The following is a 21,419-nucleotide window of genomic DNA, read 5'->3' as shown; positions in this document are numbered from 1 at the left end:
ATTAAGCTTAAACAATTTTTTAATGGAAACATCTCTTCAGAGTTCATTCATTTGATACATAATTTTTGAGGGTCTCCTGTGTGCAGGGCACTAGGACATTGGAAATATAGCAGTAAACAAAAAAAACAGACATTCTGATTTTATGGAGCTTATATCCTATTGAGACAAACTAAATAAATAAATAGGAGATATCAGTAACTTACAAAATTAGTGTGATTTGTTTGAGACGCCTGCTTTCTTCCTAAAACGTACTACGTTTTAAGAAATGGGGGTCATGTGAGGAACATGTAGGAGGTTGGGTAGATTCAGATGAGATATGTAGTGAAGAGGCTTTGGGTAGCACGAGGCCACCAAAGGCCCAGAAAGAGACACTGAGAGGAATGACAGAAATATGGAAGAGAGAAGCTCTCAAAGCCGAAGATCACCCATTCCATGATATCTTAAAAACAAAACAAAACAAAACAAAAAAAACCTGAGTAAAAGCAAGGGAGATAAATTTTTCTGTCTTCCTACCCTCTTTTCTTGCCTCCAGAATCAATAACTTAGGTGAATACACAGTTATCAAAATTTTAAATATATATTCGGCAAAAGCAGCAGCCTCATATAGTGACTGCTGCTTTGGATTCTGACAGACCGGAGTTCTAATTCCAGGCTGAATTTTACAAGTTTTGTAACTTTGGTCAAGTTGCCCATACTTTTAGTTTCTATGTCACAAATTTGTAAAATGAAAATAATTACATCTGCTTTATACATGTAAAGTGTTAAGTGTCTGATACACAGGAGTTAACAAATTACTGGTCTTATTATTATCAGCCTAGAAAACCTGACCGTTATTTAACACATTGATTCTTTAGGGGTAAAAGCAACTTTTAAATTTAAACCCACTGACACTTCTTGGAATACTACTTATTTACAAATATTGGTGATGCTTCATATTTCTAAACAGCTATGTAGAAAGTTAAAACACTGCATTTCTAAAAGAGGAAACTCTAAATGAGAGGAAAATACCAAAGACTTGTCAACATTCTTGCTCCTTTAAAGTGATATAATTCTAAAAATTGAAGAACTGAAAAAAAAAAAAAGTATAGCGCAAATAAGAGGATCAGTTTAAAGTTCAGTGCTAAAAGGATCTTAATGTACCCAAAACATGATGTTGAAAAGGGAAAAAGTGCTTAGCAGACAAGCTATGTAGATAAAAACAGGAAGATATGAGCTAGAGGAGAAAAATCTAGACAAAATTAGTAAGCAGAAGTAGTCTTATAAACCAGCATTTGTTCTAAATGAAACGTTTTAAATGACAATAGGGGATTTTTCAAGAATGCTTAAACCACATAAATCTAACAAATCCCACTCCCACTCTTAAAGGAGTTCTTTGGTTTAATGGCTAAAACCATCACTGTGTGTTTTCTAACCAATTACTGCATTAAGTATAATTCTGATTCCAATGAAGAGATGTGCAAATCTATAGTACAAGGTTTAACGTGGTCCATAAAAGTATGATTATGCCTTTTAGCCTAATTACTGCTTTTTCTACTAAAATATATATCTATTCCTTGTCATGAATTGATTATACTTTTTAAAGACCTAATGCGCTCAGGGAATCTACTTGGTCAGGAGAGCAGATAATCTGAGATTTATCTCCTAAATTTCAGAAACAAGAGTTTGAGGCATGATTGCCTCCCTCAAGGAACTTACTACCATATTGGAGAGACAAAATCCACTGTCATCTTCTACACTTCTCTCCCTTCCCATTGTTCCGAAGACTGCCCTCTTGCCTTGCCAAGATTGCCTCAGCAGCCTAACTCATCTCCTTGCCCCTAGTTTTGCCCCTTCCAATATATTTTTCCAAACCTTAGCTGACATGCAAATCTGATGTCACTCTACAGTTTAGAACTTTCAGTAACTCCACATACCCTTAAGAATGAAATCTGTATTCTTTAATGAAGCTTAACAATCCCTCGTTACTGCTTATCTTTTTTTTTTTTTTTTTCTTGTTGCCAGGTTAGAGTGCAATGGTGCGATCTCGGCTCATCGCAACCTCTGCCTCCCGGGTTCAAGCAATTCTCCTGCCCCAGCCTTCCAAGTAGCTGGGACTACAGGCGCGCACCACCACGCCCAGCTAATGTTTTTGTATTTTTAGTAGAGACCGAGTTTCACCATGTTGGCCAGGATGGTTTCGAGCTCCTGACCTTGTGATCCGCCCGCCTCGGCCTCCCAAAGTGCTGGAATTACAGGCGAAGCCACCACGCCCGGCCTACTGCTTATCTTTTACCTAAACAACTTCTGTTACTCTCCTTACTCTCTTTTCCAGACCCATTGAGCTTCCTGTATTCTGCTTCCCTAATGGATCACTCTTTCCTTTTTCTGGGCCTCTGCATATGCTAGATCTTTTACTTAGAACTCTGTGTCTATTCTCCCAAACTCTCCCCCAAATTTTCTTTCCAAGGCCTCTCTACTAATACTCTAAGCTGTAGCTCAGGTGTCTTTTTCCTTCAGGAAGCCTATCTTGAACCACCATTCCAAGCGCAGACTCCCCTAATATTTCATAGTTCTCTGTTAAAATCAAGTCATTTGACACCACTCTGCTTTTACATAGATTATCAGCTTGCTCTTCAGAAAAATAAGGCTGAGTGCATTACTGCTAAGGACAGATGAGAGGCAATGAACCTCACTTTGATACAGTTGAGTAAGTTGACCAAAATCTTTTTAAAAGAAAGGAAATATTTCAGAATTACTATTACTTCTTGGATTAAATGTCAGGATTCTTCCTGAGCCAAGTTCGCACCACTGCACTCCAGCCTGGGTGACAGAGCGAGACGCCGTCTCAAAAAAAAAAAAAAGAAATATCACAATTAAATGTTTAAATAGCAGACTTTGTAAGGTAGCTCCGGCCTATACTGACAACCTGTGGTAAATATCAAAAACACAGCCCTTTGTAATCACTGTTCTGTGTTCAGGATGTTCATCTTTTCAGCAGATGTTTATTGCATGCCTGTATGTGCTCAGCCCTAGAGGTTGAGAGGAGCAGCACCTTCAGAACATCAGGCCTACCTTCGAAATCCTTGGAAAATAATTTTTATTGAATGGTTTGAAACAAAACATTTCAAAAGTTAAATCTGCATAATGATAGATGCAGTTTAATTAATACATTTATTGGGCTGGGTGTGGTGGCTCACACCTGTAATCCCAGCACTTTGGGAGGCAAAGGCGGGAAAATTGCTTGAGTCCAGGAATTTGAGACCAGCCTGGACAACATAATGAGACCCTATCTCTACAAAAAATTTAAAAAGTAGCCGGGTGTGGTGGCCTCTGCCTGTAGTGCCAGCTACTCAGGAGGCTGAGGTGGGAGGATCACTTGAGCCCTGGAGGTCAAGGCTGCAGTGAACCGTGATAATGCCACTGCACTCATCCTAGCTGACAGAGCGAGACTCTGTCTCAAAAAAAAAAAAAAAAAAATCTAAAAAATACATTTGTTGGAACTCTTGGTTACTGTAAATTTATTTGGAGGCAACCTTTTTATGTTGGAGAACAGAGTGACTAATTCACTCCAGTGCTCTAAAGCAGAGAACAAGAAATTAGTACTCTTTGAGGAATTTAGGTCAGTCTTTATAGAGACCATAAAGGAATCTTGACATTTAATGGCTTGAAGGTTCTCCATAAACCACTACATTAGAATATTAAATTAAAATTATTTTTCTTTTCACATAAGGCAGCATTAAATAATAATTTGCAACTATCTGGGGGAAAAAGGAATCCTAATTGGAGCTTCCTATACCATTTCAGTATATCTGAAATATTTCTTCAATAAATATTTATCAAGCACTAAGTATCAGACTACTATATGCATGCAGTTAGCAGTTTTCACTTGCATTTACTTATTTTAAGCCACTTTTGATTTAACTGAATGCATGCTTTTCCCTTGCCTCTCATTAGAAAATGGAAAGATAAGCATTCCTCATTTTACAAATGTCATAACTAAGATTATGCCCTACTAGACAACTAAAACTGTGATTCCTTCAGAAATAAAATCATACCTCAACTCTTCTAGAACCAGAGTCATCATTTTTCACATACTTCTACCTAACTAGCTTTTGCAGCTCACAATCCCATACATCAAGTGCATTTATGTTTCCAACTCATTCATTTACAACCAGTTTATCTTGCAGGGTATGTCATATTGCTGCAAATTGGATGATGTACTGGGTTTGTTTTGTTTTTGTATTTGCTTATGGCTGAGTGGGCATTTGATTATACTGTTTGTTTTTGTGGCTGTGCTCAGTGGATGAGAGCTTGGAAGCCTCTGTAGCCTTTTCTTCTATATCGACATTAACTCAAAATTGCTTCTTTTGACCAGTAAAAAATATTTTGGGTGCGTTAGCTATTTTTTAAAAGCAGTATAGAGAACATATATCATTTATCTTATTTATTAGGAGACAAATAAAAAATAACCATTTTGACATGCCACTTTAAACATGATAGTTGAAGAGCTAAAAGAGTAACTTAGTCTTCACTGAGACACGGTAGCGTCACTTCTAAGACTGAAACTCATTTTCATTTATGAGTCCTGTTCTGTGGCCATAACTACTGCTATAAATTCCACTTGTTTCCTTGTCAGAATGTTCCAACTTAGTTTGTTTTTTAACCTGAGCACTTATAAGGCTTTGAAAACAGCATAAACATGCAAAAAGAGATCTAATTTAGGAATTTGTTTCTTTTAAAGAGAGAGAATAGAGTTATGGAAAGAAATAGTACTGACACAGGACTGGAGGGATCTGGGTTCTGGGCCCAACAATGTCAGTTGTTTTTCTCCTTTGTAACCTGTATTTTCCCAAGTTCCTCATCGATTTCAGAGATTAAAATTCTGTCTTTATAACCCAGGGAGGGAGCTTATGAAGGAATATTAGAAATTGTAAAGCCTTCGAGTATACTTGAGAGGAAAAAAGACGATTCAGAGATAGGCTACCAAGGTTTATTACCTGTGTAGGGGAGTGATAATTATAGCTTTTACGTAGCTTACCAAAATGAATTTTGCATTGATTATAGGCCAAAGTCCTGTACATGTTGCTGCATTCTGCTGCCCATTCAGCGTCGTTTGGGCATTATGGGAAAGGAAGAAGGGAAATTTCAATAGTTTATCGAATTTACAGAGAACTTCATTACTCCTGGTGCGGTCAGGATCAGTCTGGAGGTTGGCTGCTTTTTGGTTCTAGGTAAATGGCCGAGCAGGGGTGTAGGGAGCAGATTCCCCTGTCCCTGCAGCCCGAAGACTCGTGCTGCACCTTCCTGACAGTGCACGCTCACCTCGCGGCCCTCCAGAGCCCATTATGTACCTGAGAATTAGCTGTTCGTGGGGGACCTGGGCCCCCGAGGTGATTTTTCACCTCGCCGCGTCAGACCGCCAGTACCCAGCCTCCGCGCCGGGGGGGCGGGGCTTTGCGGAGACGCGAGCCCGCATTGGCTTGCGTGGCCGCCAGGGCGGTGAAGTGAAGGGCGCGGGGCGGGGCTGCGCGGCTTGTTTGTCGGCGCCGCCCCGCCCCCCGTAGTCCGTGCTGACTGAGGCGCTGCAGCCTGGAGCCGCGGCCGGCTGCCCAGCGCTCGCCGCCTCCGCGCGTCCGCAGCCGTCCCCGCGCCGACATGCGCTTGGCCGCCGCCGCGAACGAGGCGTACACGGCCCCTTTGGCGGTCTCGGGGCTACTGGGCTGCAAGCAGTGCGGCGGGGGCCGCGACCAGGACGAGGTACCTGGCGAGGGGCTGAGCGGGCGGCTGGGTACCTGGGCGGGTGGGCAGCCGGCCGAGCTGCCCTGTGCAACACGGAGGTCACGTCGCCTCCTCCCAGTCGCTCTCGGTCAGCATCCGAAAACGCTCCCCAGGTAGGGCGGGCGGGCGGGCCCCCGGGGAGCAGCGTCCCGGCCCTCCTGCGCCCCTCGGGGGAAGGGGTTGCCTGCGGTGGGTGGGAGACCTGCGCACCGTGAGTCGTCCCTGAGCAGAAAATGTTAAGCTGGGAGAGACTGCGGCCCCGGTCATGTAAATGAAAGTCTCCAAGACGTAAATAACATTGTCGTCTGGACAAGTCTCCACAAGTCAGAAATCCAGCAGACCTCGAGTCTTGAGGGTGAAACAGCCTGTGGATATGCCCCCTCGATGTCTTGTCTTGTAAAAACAGATTATTTAGCCACCTTCACCCCCTTTGCCTCCTACTTAGAGAGAAAGAAAAAAAACACATTTGACTCAGGGAAGAGATGATGTTGCCTGGAATAAGTGTGTCCTGCAAGCTCTATGACGTTATGCACAGCGTTTACTCGCGTATTAAGCAATCCCTTTTCTGAACTGTCCTTCAGAAAGAGGTTCTTAATTGTAACATTTTGTATTGTTTTCTAAGTGGTTGCAAATAGGAAACCATTTGAAAGTTACTAATGTAACCTTAGGAAAAACTCGAACCTTAAATTTGGATTGAAATCAGATGCTGTCAGAGTGTTGCCTTAGTTCAAGAAATCTAAATGTGAATTATTTTCTCTGCAGCTTTACCCACTAAAATGACGTGGTTTCGTAATTTCTTTAATGGAGTCTATTATCAGTATACTATGTATATTCATAGAAACTTAAATGAAGACACTTTGTCATGAAGGTTGTAAAGCACCAAATATTTTTTTGAGATTTTAACATTTATGGACATATTACATGTTCCTTGTTTACAGATAATAAAACAATCTTTAAAAATCTCTTACAGTATCGCTTTGGAAACTTTACCAAAAAGTGAAAACAGTATGAAAGTGTTGAATTAACATTTACAGTTTCTGTTTGCGGGTCATAATAGATCTTTTCTCTTTTTGAGTAGAAGTGAGCCCCAATCATCATGCTTGAATAGATCTGTTATCTCTGCTGATGTTTGTGTGCAGAGTCCTGGTTCTTGCTCAGATCTAGAATTTCTAAAGATAGCTATGTAAACTAAAAGATAAAGAAATAGATTTTGGCTTGCATATTGTTACAGCGCTTATGGGATTGTGTTGAGGAAACCAGGAAGCTTTGTATAGTTGTATTTCATTTTTAATACATCCCAACATGTGGGAAGATAACTTAGGAAGGAATGCTTTATAGGAAAACTATTCACTTTACAAAAAGAATAACACAATTCTTTCAAATAGCTAACTTCCATAATGCTTTTAAATTAAACACTTTCAGAAACGGAACTCCTGAGCAAAGTATAGGGCACAAATATGGCCTAAGTATTACAAATGCAGTAACTTAAAGTCAGTAAGTTTTTTTTCTAAAATATAGTTCATAGAAGGCAAAAAAAAAAAAAAAAAAAAAGTACCTGGACTTTCAGTATTTCTGAATTACCTATTAGTATTAATGACAATATTAACATAATTATTAGTACATTTTGCTATAGTAGGCATATTTCTTTCTAACACTTCTAGATCTCTCCATTTCTATTTAAAATTTTTGAATGTCAAAAGTCCAGCACCCAGCTATAGGCAATCTCCCAGAGAAGGGAGAGTGGGATGGGAACTTTCACTTTTTATATAACATATCTTTACCTTGTTGAAATGTTTTTCAAAAAACACATGCTGCTTTTGAATTTAAAAAATAAAATTACTGTGAATGTTGTGATAATCACAACAGTGATAGTGTAGCGAGGAAAACAAAATGATTCAAATTATTTGTGTATTTTTACTTCTCAACTAATTTTGCAGGTGGGTAGATACTGTAAGCCAACAATGCTTTCATTTTGCACTTGTCATTCATTCATTATTTCACTTAAGGATATTGATACACATGCATAAATGTATCTCACAAATTTGAAACATCTGACTGGAACAGTACTTTTCAGTACACATTGATTCATGCAGTGAGTGATACAATAAATACATAGTCTTTCTGTGGTACTACTGTCAACATTCACTAAGAATTTTCACTCTGAAAATTAGTGTTTTGTATTATACACTGAGGAAACACATCAGAAGTAATATTGTGATGGTGGAAACTGTTGTTGTCTCTTTCAAAAACGGTTATTAGGTTGTTGAGGGGAAAAGACTGTTCTCTTGTTAGTCTTCCAGCCACACCTTCACAGAGAGCCTGTGAGGTTAGTGCTGTGATTAGTATCCACATCTGCTTTTCAACAAGGCCATTTGTTGGTGACAGTTCAGTCTCCTAGAATCTGGATTGGCCAAAATTTGTTCAAAGTCTGTAGTTAAGTTTCTTACAGCTACAGATGAAGGAATAATTGAATTAACCTAAATAGGAAGCTATGAAATGTATTTAGTTTGGTTTATGATCACCCCATTGAACACCTGCAGTGCCTTTTTTGATCAGCATCTACTAGAAAAGAGTTGTAACCAATTTAACATGTGACCAAGAAGTGTTTCAAAAGTGAGTTTTCCAGAAAATGGAAACTTTTTATAAACCAAGACTACTACTGTATAATAACAGTGGTATCTATAAGAATATCCAAGGTATCAAGAAGTCTTAAAGAGGCTCAAAAGGGTAATAATGAAAGATACCAACTCTAGAATCGGATGTCATGGATTCAGCCCCCGTCTCCACCACTCACTAGTACTGACTGAGCTAGAATACTTGGGTTCAAATCTCAGGGCTTTCCTTGCACACAGGGTGGGGAACATCACACACTGGGGCCTGTCGTGGGGTAGGGGGCGGGGGGAGGGATAGCATTAGGAGATATAACTAATGTAAATGACGAGTTAATGGGTGCAGCAAACCAACATGGCACATGCATACATATGTAACAAACCTGCACATTGTGCACATGTACCCTAGAACTTAAAGTATAATTTTAAAAATTAAAAAAATCTCAGGGCTTTCATCAGTTATGCTAAATGGAGATAATAATAGTACCTGCTTCATAGATTAAGGTAAGGATTAATCTAAGACTCTTGACTTTTTCATGAATATTGTAGAACACCAAATACTCTTTCTAAACTTTAGTATCATAGACTCATGTTCTTTGTTTACAGGTAGTATAATTTAAAACAGTGCTCAGCTCATAAATATTTTGTGTTAGCTGCTGCTGCTGCTATTGCTATTTATTATCATGAGCCCTAGTTGCTTTTTCAATGTTATTCAAGAAATAAGCAGAAAACTAAAAGGCAATTTGGTTCTCAGATATCATTGATTAGTGTTAGGGTGCCAACCACAGTCTAGAAACCCCACTTTACCCTCTCTTCCTCTGCTACTTCTGAGAAATTAGACAGCCAAATCTGTTAGACCTTATACCTAAGACTAGAATCTATAACAAAAGACTCACGTTTGTATAATTTCTAAAATTCTATAGTTTATAATATAGATTATAATCCCACATAGTTGGGATTGATGGTATTATTATTTTGTCATCATCCCTATTTTACAGATTAGGACTCTTCAATTTGGAGGCTAAGGAAGAGGGGAGACAGTGTTATCAATATGCCCACTAAATTTGGCAATAGGGATGGACTTACAAGAATTACATAGAACCCTTGTCATAAATATAGGAAATACTCTGTTTCTCAAGCATTCATAGCCACCTTCTTGGAATTGTAACCTATTGTTTTATGATAATTTGGCATATAAACTATATATTTGGTAGAGAAATAAAACCAGAATAATATAATTTGTATACCTCTTTGTTTCTAAACCTATGTGCTGTCAATCTGGCCACATTTTAAAAAGGTAACTACCTTTCATGCTGCTAATGTATTTGTAAGATAAAGGCCTAGAAATTGAATCAGTGAGGTTGTTTTTTTTTTCCTGCTTACAGATAACATAATATATACATATTCTGCACTTTGCTTCTCCTCCCCTTCCCCATTATCATAATATAACTTGAAGAGCTTTTAAAGTCAACTCATGTAGAAGTGCTTCATTCTTTCTAAAGACTGCATGCTACTCTATTATATGGTCACGCTGAACTTTATTGAAACAGCCTTCTATTGATGAACACTGAGATTGTTTTCAACCTTGTATTATTAGAAACTGTTGCAGTGATTATCCTTTTACATATGGCATTTCACAAATGTGAGCATATCTGTAGGTTAACACTTAGGATGGAATTGTTGATTCAAAGGCTGTGGGACTTTTTAATTTTGATCACTATTACAAATTGCCCTTCCTAGCAGTTGTAGTAATATATACTCTATACTCTTTTTTCTCATACTTCAAAACACTCTCAACAGCAATATATAAACAATTAATGACTGTTTCTCTACCCTCTCTCCAATACAGGCTGTGATCAAACTTTTTGATCTTAAGCAGTCTTTTTGGAGGAAGACAGTATCTCAGCATAGTTAACTTGCAGTTGTTTTGAGTGTCAAGCATTTTTCAACCATTTGTATTTTCTTTTCCTTGAACTGTCTGTGTTGTTTGCTCATTTTTAAAATATGATTGTTGTCAGGTGCGGTGGCTCACACCTGTAATCCTAGCATTTGGGAGGCCGAGGTGGGCACATCACGAGGTCAGGAGATTGAGACCATCCTGGCTAACATGGTGAAACCCTGTCTCTACTAAAAATACAAAAAATTAGCCAGGTGTGGTGGCACGCGCCTGTGGTCCTAGCTACTCGGGAGACAGGAGAATCACTTGAACCCAGGAGGCGGAGGCTGCAGTGAGCCGAGATCATGCCACTGCACTCCAGCCTGGGTGACACAGCGAGACTCTGTCTCAGAAAAAAAAAAAAAGATTGTTGGGGATTTTCTTATTGATTTATAGTAGTCTTTCTTTAAAATTTAGCCCTTTTTTATTTGAATGGCAAATATAATTCCTGGCTTTCTGTTTACTTTTGACTTTGTATATATTTCTTTTTCCCATGTGAAAGTCTTTATTTTTATGTCATTAAATTTATCAATCTTATATTTTATGACTTTTGGCTTTTGTGGTATTCTTAGGCCTGCTTCACTCCATGAGTGTTTTCTTTTAGTACTATAATGTTTTTTGCTTTTTTTCTAAGTTTTTATTTTTTTCTTACATTTAACTCTGATTTATTGTGGGGTAAAGCATGTTATAGTGTTCCAGCTTCACTTTTTTTCTGAATGGCTATCCAGTTGTCCCAAGATCATTTGTTGAATAATTCATTTTCCCCCATTTGAAATGACACCTTTTCATATACTAAAGTCCCAAGTCTCTTAGTTATAAAACAGTAATAAACCCTTGAAACAGGCATTTTCCTAAAATATATTTTGTTTAAATAAGACAGTTTTCAAGATTAAATAAATTAGAGGGGATAAATGTTAATTTTAGCCTTAGTTTTGTCCAATAGGTATTGTTTCAAATGTATGTAATTGGATCAGAAATTCAGCAGTTAGAAAAGCTGAGTCATCATTGTATATAAATGGCTGCTATTGGTGCCAAAATTATATATTGAATAACAGGGATGTCCTCTGGCATTCATTACAGGATGTTAAAATTGAGACACACACATGGCCAGACCAGTGAATTAAGTGCCTCCTCTAATGAAGGGTATAATGTTAAAGCATTACTATCTTCAGTGTAAGGATGGACTAACCAGGGAGAAGTCACCAACCTCCAGTATAAGATTATTTTATTTAAATATTATTTTATGAATTCTGTTGGCAAATATAAACTGCTTTGAATCTTGATGTCTCCTAATAAAGATTACCTTCACTTTTGTCCTTCCTGCTTAATTTTTAAAAGCCTATTCTGTTTTAAAGAGTTTCATTTGCTGGGACCAGATTTCTTGGATTGCTGCCACATGTCCTTCTCTCTGTGCACCCACCCCCGCCATCCCCACTTTTTTTCTTTAAAAGGAAAATATCTGGTTTATATCATGAAGAACTTTTAAAAGCAGTAAGGAGAGAGTAGAATTATATGAGTATTTAATCATATATATAATAATATGAGTGAAGGGGTTAATCTTTAATTGTATAAATTCTAAAAAATGTTTTAAATGACACTAGATAGGACATAGGCCTCAAAACAACAAAAAGTTGAAATATATTATTTTGGTTTTGTTTCTGTAAACACACTATATGGGGAGGGTGAGGGAGGGAAAGGAAACCCTAACAGATTTTCAGTTCTTGTTAACCATACTACACCATCACATAAGGTACAGGATTCTAGAGTCACTGTGTCAAATGTCAGAAAACTATTTCTCAATTATTTGAGCTTCTGTAAAATATAATACGGGCAAGATTGATGACATCCTGTAAATAAAAAAAAAAAAAACTTAATTTAAGGCAAACTTACAAACAAAATGAGTTTCTCTAAAATTACTTAACCACAGAGAAAACATGCCCTGTAGTGCTGTCTCTTGTGAATTTAGTTTTTATTTTTCATAAATTTACATTCTAACCGTGAGGTGTTGTTTTAGACGTAATAATAATTACACTTTTTCTAGTTTAAGACACCTAGGTGGAAGTACTGCTTTTTCATTTTCTGATGATGCACAGGGATTGATATTTGGGTTGGTTGAGTTTTAGATGTACAAACACACTGGTCTTATTTTGTATCACTGATGATCCACAGGGTTGGCTATGTGCTGAACTTTCTGTTCTAGACTTTCTGCCAAGTACTTTATGCAAAACTCTGGTTTTAGTGAAACAGGTTTTATTGTTTTTAGTCAGAGTTGTATTATAAGCTGTTGTTAGCTATGCAATGCTAACAGAAGAGTTGGTATGTATATACAGCCATGAAAACAAACCATCAAAACAAGCCTGTCTCTGTTCGACTGGTTGTTTTTCCCTCCCATTCCTTTAGCCTCAGTTCATTTTGTTTACTGCCAAAGGCCTGAGATGGTGTAATTTTCTTTTCTAGGAACTTGGCATTAGAATTCCTCGACCACTAGGACAGGGACCAAGCAGATTCATCCCAGAAAAGGAGGTACGTTGTTTGTGAAAGTACATGGTGAACTGTATGCTTTTAAGGAAGAGCTTTCATGACCCACATCTTGGCATCTGAAGAACTGTTGGTCAACAACATGTTTTAGTCAGAGTTGGTTGCAGTTAATCATGCTTTGGCAGTGAATCTGTGGGAATAAAAAGCTGTTGTACTTGTGTTGATTTCTAGTATTTCATGATGTATTTTTAACACCCATATTTAATCAAGTAAAGCCAAGATTTGTTTTTGACCAGTGATACAACATCTGCTTATATTTAGATGTTGTTTAGTTGTGCTCATAACCTGAGTTACTTAGTCTTGACCATCTCCACAGGCTGATATCAGTGCTAGATTGGATCTTTAATTCTATATATGTATAAAAGCATCTATGCTTTATTTTCATAAGGACTGTATGCTATTAGTTAATTTTAGTTCTCCTTAAATTGAGTGAGAGTAGGCGGTTTTGTAAAGAAAGGCTTTAGTGTCTGTTTGCAAGCTCTACAAATTTGATAATCTAAATCTGCTTCTTTATCTGGATTCTGGCCAACTCTGCAAGCAGCCTATCTAGATGGCCTTTAATGTTCAGCCTTTGTTGTTTATCCCCTACTATATAATATGTAACTGTTTATTCTTCTGTATCTTTCAACCAGTTGAGTTTAAATTTGTAACCCCTCTTTCTTAAGCCAAATTTAATCTGCTTCTAAATCATACTTAGAGTGTAGCCCATGTATATTTTCTTCCCTTAACACCAATTTACAATTTCAGTAACCATGGTTTTTCTCTCATTTATACAGATCCTCCAAGTGGGGAGTGAAGACGCACAGATGCATGCTTTATTTGCAGATTCTTTTGCTGCTTTGGGCCGTTTGGATAACATTACGTTAGTGATGGTTTTCCACCCACAATATTTAGAAAGTTTCTTAAAAACTCAACACTATCTACTGCAAATGGATGGGCCGTTACCCCTACATTATCGTCACTACATTGGAATAATGGTTTGTAAACATTCAGTGAAAAATTCTTTTTGCCTATTTTAAGAGACAGTTAATGCTTTAAACACAGGGATAAATACTTAGATTATGATATATAATGATTCCTGTTGCACAGTCTCTGTTTTTCCTATTTTTAAATAAGTATGCTCTCAAGTATGACAGAAAAAGAAACAAGTATTTATACATTGCTGAGAACCATTCTTCATTAAATAAGTAGAACACAAGTTCTGTTTCATTATTATAAATAGTTCACATTGACATAAGTGGTGCTTCCTGTTCAAGATGTAAATAATATTCCATTATTTTATGATTGGCACCTTAATTGAAGTTTCTTCTTAATCTGAAGTTCTAAAAGTATATAGATAAAATGTCTAAAGTTCAAATACTTTTATCAGATATTTTGTTTGTTCTTGGAATATTTCTAAGGTTCTTACAGTATTTGAATTTTTAAAATGTTTATATAAAAACTGCATTTCTGTAGTTTATGGAAAATTTGAAAACATACTAATAAACTTAGCTCTTTTGCATGTTGTAAATAAAAAGGATATGTAGTTCAAGGTTTTAATATTTATAATTAGAATAATCTTTTTGTTTTAAGGCTGCGGCAAGACATCAGTGCTCCTACTTAGTGAACCTGCATGTAAATGATTTCCTTCATGTTGGTGGGGACCCCAAGTGGCTCAATGGTTTAGAGAATGCTCCTCAAAAACTACAGAATTTAGGAGAACTTAACAAAGTGTTAGCCCATAGACCTTGGCTTATTACCAAAGAACACATTGAGGTAAGCAGTGGGGTAATATATCTTGGGAGTCATTCAGACTTTTTTAGAGCAGTTTTAGTATTACAGAAAAATTGCACAGAAAGTACAGAGTTCCTATTTTCTACCCCCTGAATCTCTTCCCACAGATGCACATTTTCTTCTGTTACAGCATTTCTGTGGTACATTTGCTGTAATTGATATATTACTAGTAACTCTGTAGTTCACATTAGGGTTCAGTCTTTGCATTGTATCATTCTACACGTTTTGACAAATGCCTAATGTCACGCATCCATTACAATATCATATGGAATAGTTAGTACCCTAAAAATGCCCTGGGTTCCACCTGTTCATCCCTTTCCCCACCCCTTTCCCCTTCCCCTAAACCCCTGCAACCACTCATCTTTTTATTGTTTCTATATAGTTTTGCCTTTTCCAGAATGTCATACAGCTGGAATCATATAAAAGTATGTAGCTTTTCAGACTGGCTTCTTTCATCTAGCAACATCCATTTAAGGCTTCTTCATGCTTTTTCATGACTTGATAGTTCATTTCTTTTTATCACTGAATAATTCTCTATTGTATAGTTATGCCATAGTTTGTTTATCCATTCACCTATTGAAGGACATCGCACATAATTAGGTGTGCGATTTGTGGATAATATGGTAAGCCTACGTTTACCTTTGTAAGAAACTGTAAAACTCTTCCAAAGGGCGGTATCAGTTTGCATTCCCACCAGCAATGAAGCAGCATTCCTGTTGCCCCACATCTGGGCCAGCATTGGTGTCAGTGTTTTGGATTTCAGCCATTCTGATAAGTGTGAAGTGGCATCTCATTGTTATGCATCTTTATGTTACGTTTTAAATGCCATGTTAAGCTAGTTCTGGTTCTATTTATTAATAGAGGTAATAGAGTAAAAGTAGATTGATGTTCTCTAAAATTGTCTACCATGCACTATAAATTCTTAGAGATGCATCTTTTGGTCTTATCTATTTCATAGAATAGATACTATTAGATAATTAAAGATATTATCAAGAAGATATAAGATTTGAATATATTAATACAATGCCTATTATATATTGTCAAGTAAGGAAAAATTATACAAGATTACAAAATAGATAATGAAGCAGAAGCGACATAGAATTTATGTATAACTTTTTGATGATTTAGGAATATTTAATCAAGTTGTTCAAGCCACTGTCTTAAAAATTCCTTGAGGAGGCCTTATAATAAACAAAGCACACGCATTTCACACAGCAGCTTCTACTTTTAAACACAAATTTATTACATTTGCTTTGAGATTTTGAACTAACAACACAGTAATTCATTCATAATCCAGCATCTGAAATACAGCAACCACTTTTAAGCAAAATGCATTCTCTTACATTTTAATTCAGTATTTCAGAAAATCAAAATAATAGTGAATGTCTTAACAGATTATGTTAAGTTCTATTTGTGAATGCATATTCATAAAAATTAGCAAATTCTGGGTTCTACATGTTTCAAATGATAATTTTATGCTAGGCTTTGTATGGTGACTCATGTTTTCAATAAATTAAATACTAAAATTAACTGTATACTTTTACCACACCCCGGTACAAAAATATATTCTTTTTTTTTCCCCCTAAGGGACTTTTAAAAGCTGAAGAGCACAGCTGGTCCCTTGCGGAATTGGTACATGCAGTAGTTTTACTCACACACTATCATTCTCTTGCCTCATTCACATTCGGCTGTGGAATCAGTCCAGAAATTCATTGTGATGGTGGCCACACATTCAGACCTCCTTCTGTTAGCAACTACTGCATCTGTGACATTACAAATGGCAATCACAGTGTGGATGAGATGCCGGTCAACTCAGCAGAAAATGTTTCTGTAAGTATTATTTGTCATGAGATTGTCATAAAACTAATCACAATAATTGCTGTTATATTATTTCTTCAGTTGGCTTCTTAGAAAAACCCACCCGGTTAAGACTGTGGAGATATTGGGCCCCTATATCTATTCATTCAGTAGGGTTTTATTGACTGCCTCACATGCTCATCACTCGTCTAGGTGATATACAACATTTTACAAAAGTGATGTACGAAACTCTAAGACTCTCTTAGGAGTTTACACTTAGATAATTTTAAGATCAGGAGCCAACAGCATGTGTCCCGTCAGGACCAAATAATATTGATTGGCTACTACAGTGACATGAGGGAAGGCTGAAAATAGTGTGGCCTGGTGGTGGAGACTTTTTGTGCCAATCACATTCTTCTCTTTTGCACAAAATAAACAGCCTGGCTTCTTAATTTTTTATCTTTCAGAAGGCTTGATCTAGAAATTTCTCTCTTCAAAATTCTTCTTCATGTTTAACTTTGCACCAATATAGAAGGTGACATCAGGTGAATGTAAATGTGTTAAAATGCTTTTACCTCTATTCCTTCTCTTCCTGGCTTTTATATATTCTCAGTTTTGTTACTCCTTTGAAACAGAGTAGGTTCAGTTTTCTATAAGCAAATTTTAATTCCTATATATAATGAATCAAAATCTCCTCCTGCATTCTTTTGTTGTAGCGAAAAAGCAAGGGTTTATTTTATGCTTCAAAAATAAATTTTAGAAGCAGTACCACAGCCATCTGAATGCTTTACATGCATTTTCTGAGTTATATTATCCCTTTGAAATAGATTTGACAGGTTGAATTGCCTTTAATTTATATATTTGACTTCAGGAAAGTTACTGAATCTTAGTTCTTTCATATCTAAATAAAAGTAAAACACAAAGTTATTGTGAGGTTTAAATGAAATGTCTCTAAAGAAGTAAAATGCCAAGTACAGCACTTAGCATTTGTCAGGTGCTAAATAAGAGGCAGCATTTACATATGGTGAAATTAGCACAAGAAAGAATAATTTTCCCAAGGTTGATCATAGGACTGGACCATCAGTTTCACCCTCCTTTGAGCTGCCTAGATTCATGTTATAGGCCTGCATATGGCCACTGATTATTTTTCAAAGCTTGGCAGTCAGAAGAGGATCCAAGAGAGAGTATTCAGTTGCTAGAATGCTAGGAGATGGACTCTTATCCTTGCTACCAATAATTTAGTACAAGGCTAAAGAAAAAAGTACTTGATTGTTTCTAGTTCTCCTTCTATTAAAAGAATGAATAGTGAAAGAAGATAATTTTTATTTCTCTGATAAGCTTCCTATTCCCAGGTAAGTTGGATACTTTTAGAAGGTTTATGGCCCACACTGATGACACTTTGATAGTGAACTGATATGGCTTGTTCTTTAGGTACATATCCAGTATCTGACTCAGCTCTTCAGATACAAATGGTAACAAACAAACAAGAATTTTCCCTCCCTCCCAACCCTGGAAACTACTTACTCATTTTTTTACTGTCTCCATAGTTTTGTCTTTTCCAGAATGTTATATAGTTGGAATCATACAGTAGGTAGCCTTTTCAGATTGGCTTCTTTCACTTAGTAATATGCATTTAAATTTCTTCCATGTCTGTTCATGGCTTGATACCTAATTTCTTTTTAGCACTGAATAATTTTTCATTTTCTGGATGTACCAACATTTCTTTATTCCAGTAGCTACTGAAGGACACATTGGTTGCTTCTAAGTGTTGGTGTATTATTCTGTTCTCATGCTGCTAATAAAGACGTACCCAAGACTGGGTAATTTATAAAGGGGAAAAAAAAAAAAGTTTTCTTGCACAGTTTTAACATTTTAATATTAAAATGAAATGCCATATTTTTTTTTAATCCCAACTTTGGCAGATCAGTGAAGGAACAAAGAAACCTACTTTGTTTCCTTTCCCTCTTATTTCAATATAATTTATCAAGAATTATCTTTCCTAAGAATACTTAAAATTTGGGCTCTTTAAGAGGAGAATAGGTAAACAAAATAAATTAGTGACAGATAATGTGAGTTGACAGAGATCTTTTTTAAACTTTGAGTCATCCTATCATGAAACCTAATCCTTTTCAGCTCATTTTTTATTTGGTTACTGACTCTATGTCAGGAATAACTGGGGAAAATGTATGCATGCACCACAAGAATCTTCAGTATCGTCATAGAAACACTTCCCATCATGAAAGTCTTAGAGAAAGGGCTTAATACTGGGCATTTCAGTATAACTGTTTGGATCAAAAGAAAATGTAAAGCACAAGTGATATAGATTGTCTCTTAATATAGAATTATCCTGACAGTCATTCTCCAGCAAGTATTTCTTGAATATCTACTATGTACCAAGTACTATGCTAGGCTTGGGATATATACAAGTAAACCAAACAGATTTCCTACCTTTATGAAGGTTTGGTCTGGGAAGGGAGCCTGCATTAAATCAATATCATGCAAATAACAATTATAAATTATGATTGGTCCTCTGAAGGAAAGAGGAGAGGGTTGTGTTAGAATAATTGGAGCTTGTGGGGTAAATGACAGTGTTTAGAAGGATATAAGCTGCTACCTGAAGGATCAATGGGTGGAAGCCAGGAAGAATGGAAGATAGAGGTCTTAAAAACATTCCTGGCAAAATAAATTTATAAGGGGGGAAACATTAATTTTGTATGTATACATTGAGATTTGAGATTAAGACTTTTTTTTCTCTTTTTGAGACAAAGTCTCTCTCTGTTGTCCAGGCTGGAATACAGTGGCACCATCACAGCTCACTGCAGCCTTGAACTCCTCCTGGGCTCAAGTGATTCTCCTGCCTTGGTCTCCCAAAATGCTGGGATTGCAGGCATGAGCCACTAGCCCAACCCAGACTTCTTAATATATTCATTTTATAAGAAAGGTATAAATTGCATAGATTTGATCTAGCTTTTGTAGCTAGAATGCAGCAGGGTATAGAAGTATAACCGGTTTGACTAGCGCAAAACCACTTGGCCAGTCCTTTGTTAGACCCATTACTCTACGTGTGACACTGCTCTAGTCATCCCAGCAAGTGACAGCTGCCAGATCCATTTGCAGAGGTCAGGTGGCCAACTCCAGCCATGTCAAGACATCTTTCATGTTTAATTGGTAAATTGTAGAAATCTAATTATTAAAGATGATAGACACATTGACAATATGTATGCCCAGTGTACACAGTTGATGCAAAATCATTTATACTTTGTATATCTTATTTATTTAAAGATTAAGCAAGTAGAAGTTATCTTATGCAGTTGTTTTAAATTGACAAGTAGTTTAAAACAGCATAAATAGTAATGACATTATTGCTAATTTTATAAGGTAAAAGCATTAGAATGTGTTCTTAAAATCATTTTTTTCCTTATATTTTAAAATCTGCATGTCTGTATTCCTAATAGGCCAAAATAGTTTTTTATTCATTCATGTACATTAAAATTATAAGAATATTTTCCCTATATTCTACTAAGATACAAATTCTGGCCAGGTGCAGTGGCTCACGCCTGTAATCCCAGCACTTTGGAAGGCCGAGGCGGGCAGATCACAAGGTCAGGAGATCGAGACCATCCTGGCTAACACAGTGAAACGCCGTCTCTGCTAAAAAACACAAAAAAATTAGCCGCGCATGGTGGCAGGCACCTGTAGTCCCAGCTACTCGGGAGGCCGAAGCAGGAGAATGGCGTGAACCCGGGAGGCGGAGCTTGCAGTGAGCCGAGATCACACCACTGCTCTCCAGCCTGGGCAACAGAGAAAAAAGATATAAATTCTTATGAGACAGACTTAAAAGATAATTCATATATATTCTATGTCTGCCACGTGTAACATTAATTGTATTTTTTCTTCAGGTAAGTGATTCTTTCTTTGAGGTTGAAGCCCTCATGGAAAAGATGAGGCAGTTACAGGAATGTCGAGATGAAGAAGAGGCAAGTCAGGAAGAGATGGCTTCACGTTTTGAAATAGAAAAAAGAGAGAGTATGTTTGTCTTCTCTTCAGGTAAGAACAACCATTATATAGTCAATATAATTATTGCAAACTCAACTTTTTATTTAGAGAATTTAAGTAACTTTTAAAGCATCAATCTAAATATGTCCTTCCTTTTAGAGAGACTATTGCATAGGTATTCCTATTTACAAATTTTTAAAGCAAGCAACTAAGAAAAGGTCATAAGTGAAAACAGCCTAGACTAAGGGGGAGGACATTTAATTTGGATTCTGGCACTAAAATTACTTCTAATAAGCTTTGTGAACTTGGCTAAGTCACTTAACATATGAGTGCCCTCTTTTTTCTCATTTTTTTTTTTTTTTAAGAAACAGGTTCTTGCTTTGTTGCCGGGCTGGAGTGCAGTGGCGTGATTGTAGCTCACTGTAACCTCAGACTCCTAGGCTCAAGCGATCATCCTGCCTCAGCTTCCTGAGTAGCCAAGACTACAGACACATGCTACCACACCTAGTTAATTTTTAAATTTTTTTTTGTAGAGATGGGGTCTTGCTATATTGCCCACGCTTCTCTAATATGAGGAAATAGTCCTGAGATTGCTTCCAGAGTTAAAATTCTGTGATTTTTTTGGGCACGGCAGTTTGTACCTGTAGTACCGGCTACTCAAGAAGCTGAGGTGGGAGGATCACCTTGAAGCCAGGCGTTCCAGACTAGTTTGGGCAACATGGCAAGACTCCCATCTCTAAAAAAACAACAACAAAAATTATATGATTTGTGAAAAGGAGATATTTATTAAAGTACCAACAACCTAAATCCTCTATGTTTAACCTTTATCTATATGCAGGCTACAGGAGATAATATATAAACCAGGTAATTTAAAGGAGAAAAAGTTTATAAAGTGTCTCCAGATGTATTTTGACAATATAACAGAGTGGGAGAAAGAGCACCGAGTTTCTTAATAGCAAAGAAACAATCAAATTTGTTTAAATGGAGGTTGGATGTTCACTTTTTTTTCTTCC

General features: G+C 36.9%; 1 protein-coding gene across 4 annotated transcripts in view; it reads left to right on the top strand.

Annotated features, from left to right (window-relative positions):
* SESN1 (sestrin 1) overlaps positions 1-21,419 on the top strand; it is a 105,490-nt gene that overhangs the window by 77,237 nt on the left and 6,834 nt on the right. The window contains exons 1-6 of one of the 4 annotated variants that reach the window (XM_024247951.3): positions 5,398-5,736; positions 12,760-12,825; positions 13,617-13,817; positions 14,413-14,595; positions 16,201-16,443; positions 20,310-20,457. In XM_024247951.3, coding sequence (XP_024103719.1) covers positions 5,635-5,736; positions 12,760-12,825; positions 13,617-13,817; positions 14,413-14,595; positions 16,201-16,443; positions 20,310-20,457 — 943 coding nt within the window. In that variant the 5' untranslated portion in view covers positions 5,398-5,634. 4 annotated transcript variants of the gene reach the window in all.

The sequence above is a fragment of the Pongo abelii genome, chromosome 5, assembly GCF_028885655.2.
Source record: "Pongo abelii isolate AG06213 chromosome 5, NHGRI_mPonAbe1-v2.0_pri, whole genome shotgun sequence".
Classification (NCBI taxonomy): Eukaryota; Metazoa; Chordata; class Mammalia; order Primates; family Hominidae; genus Pongo; species Pongo abelii.
Note: the sequence above shows the minus strand (reverse complement) of the source record. Positions and strands in the feature narration are given on the sequence as shown.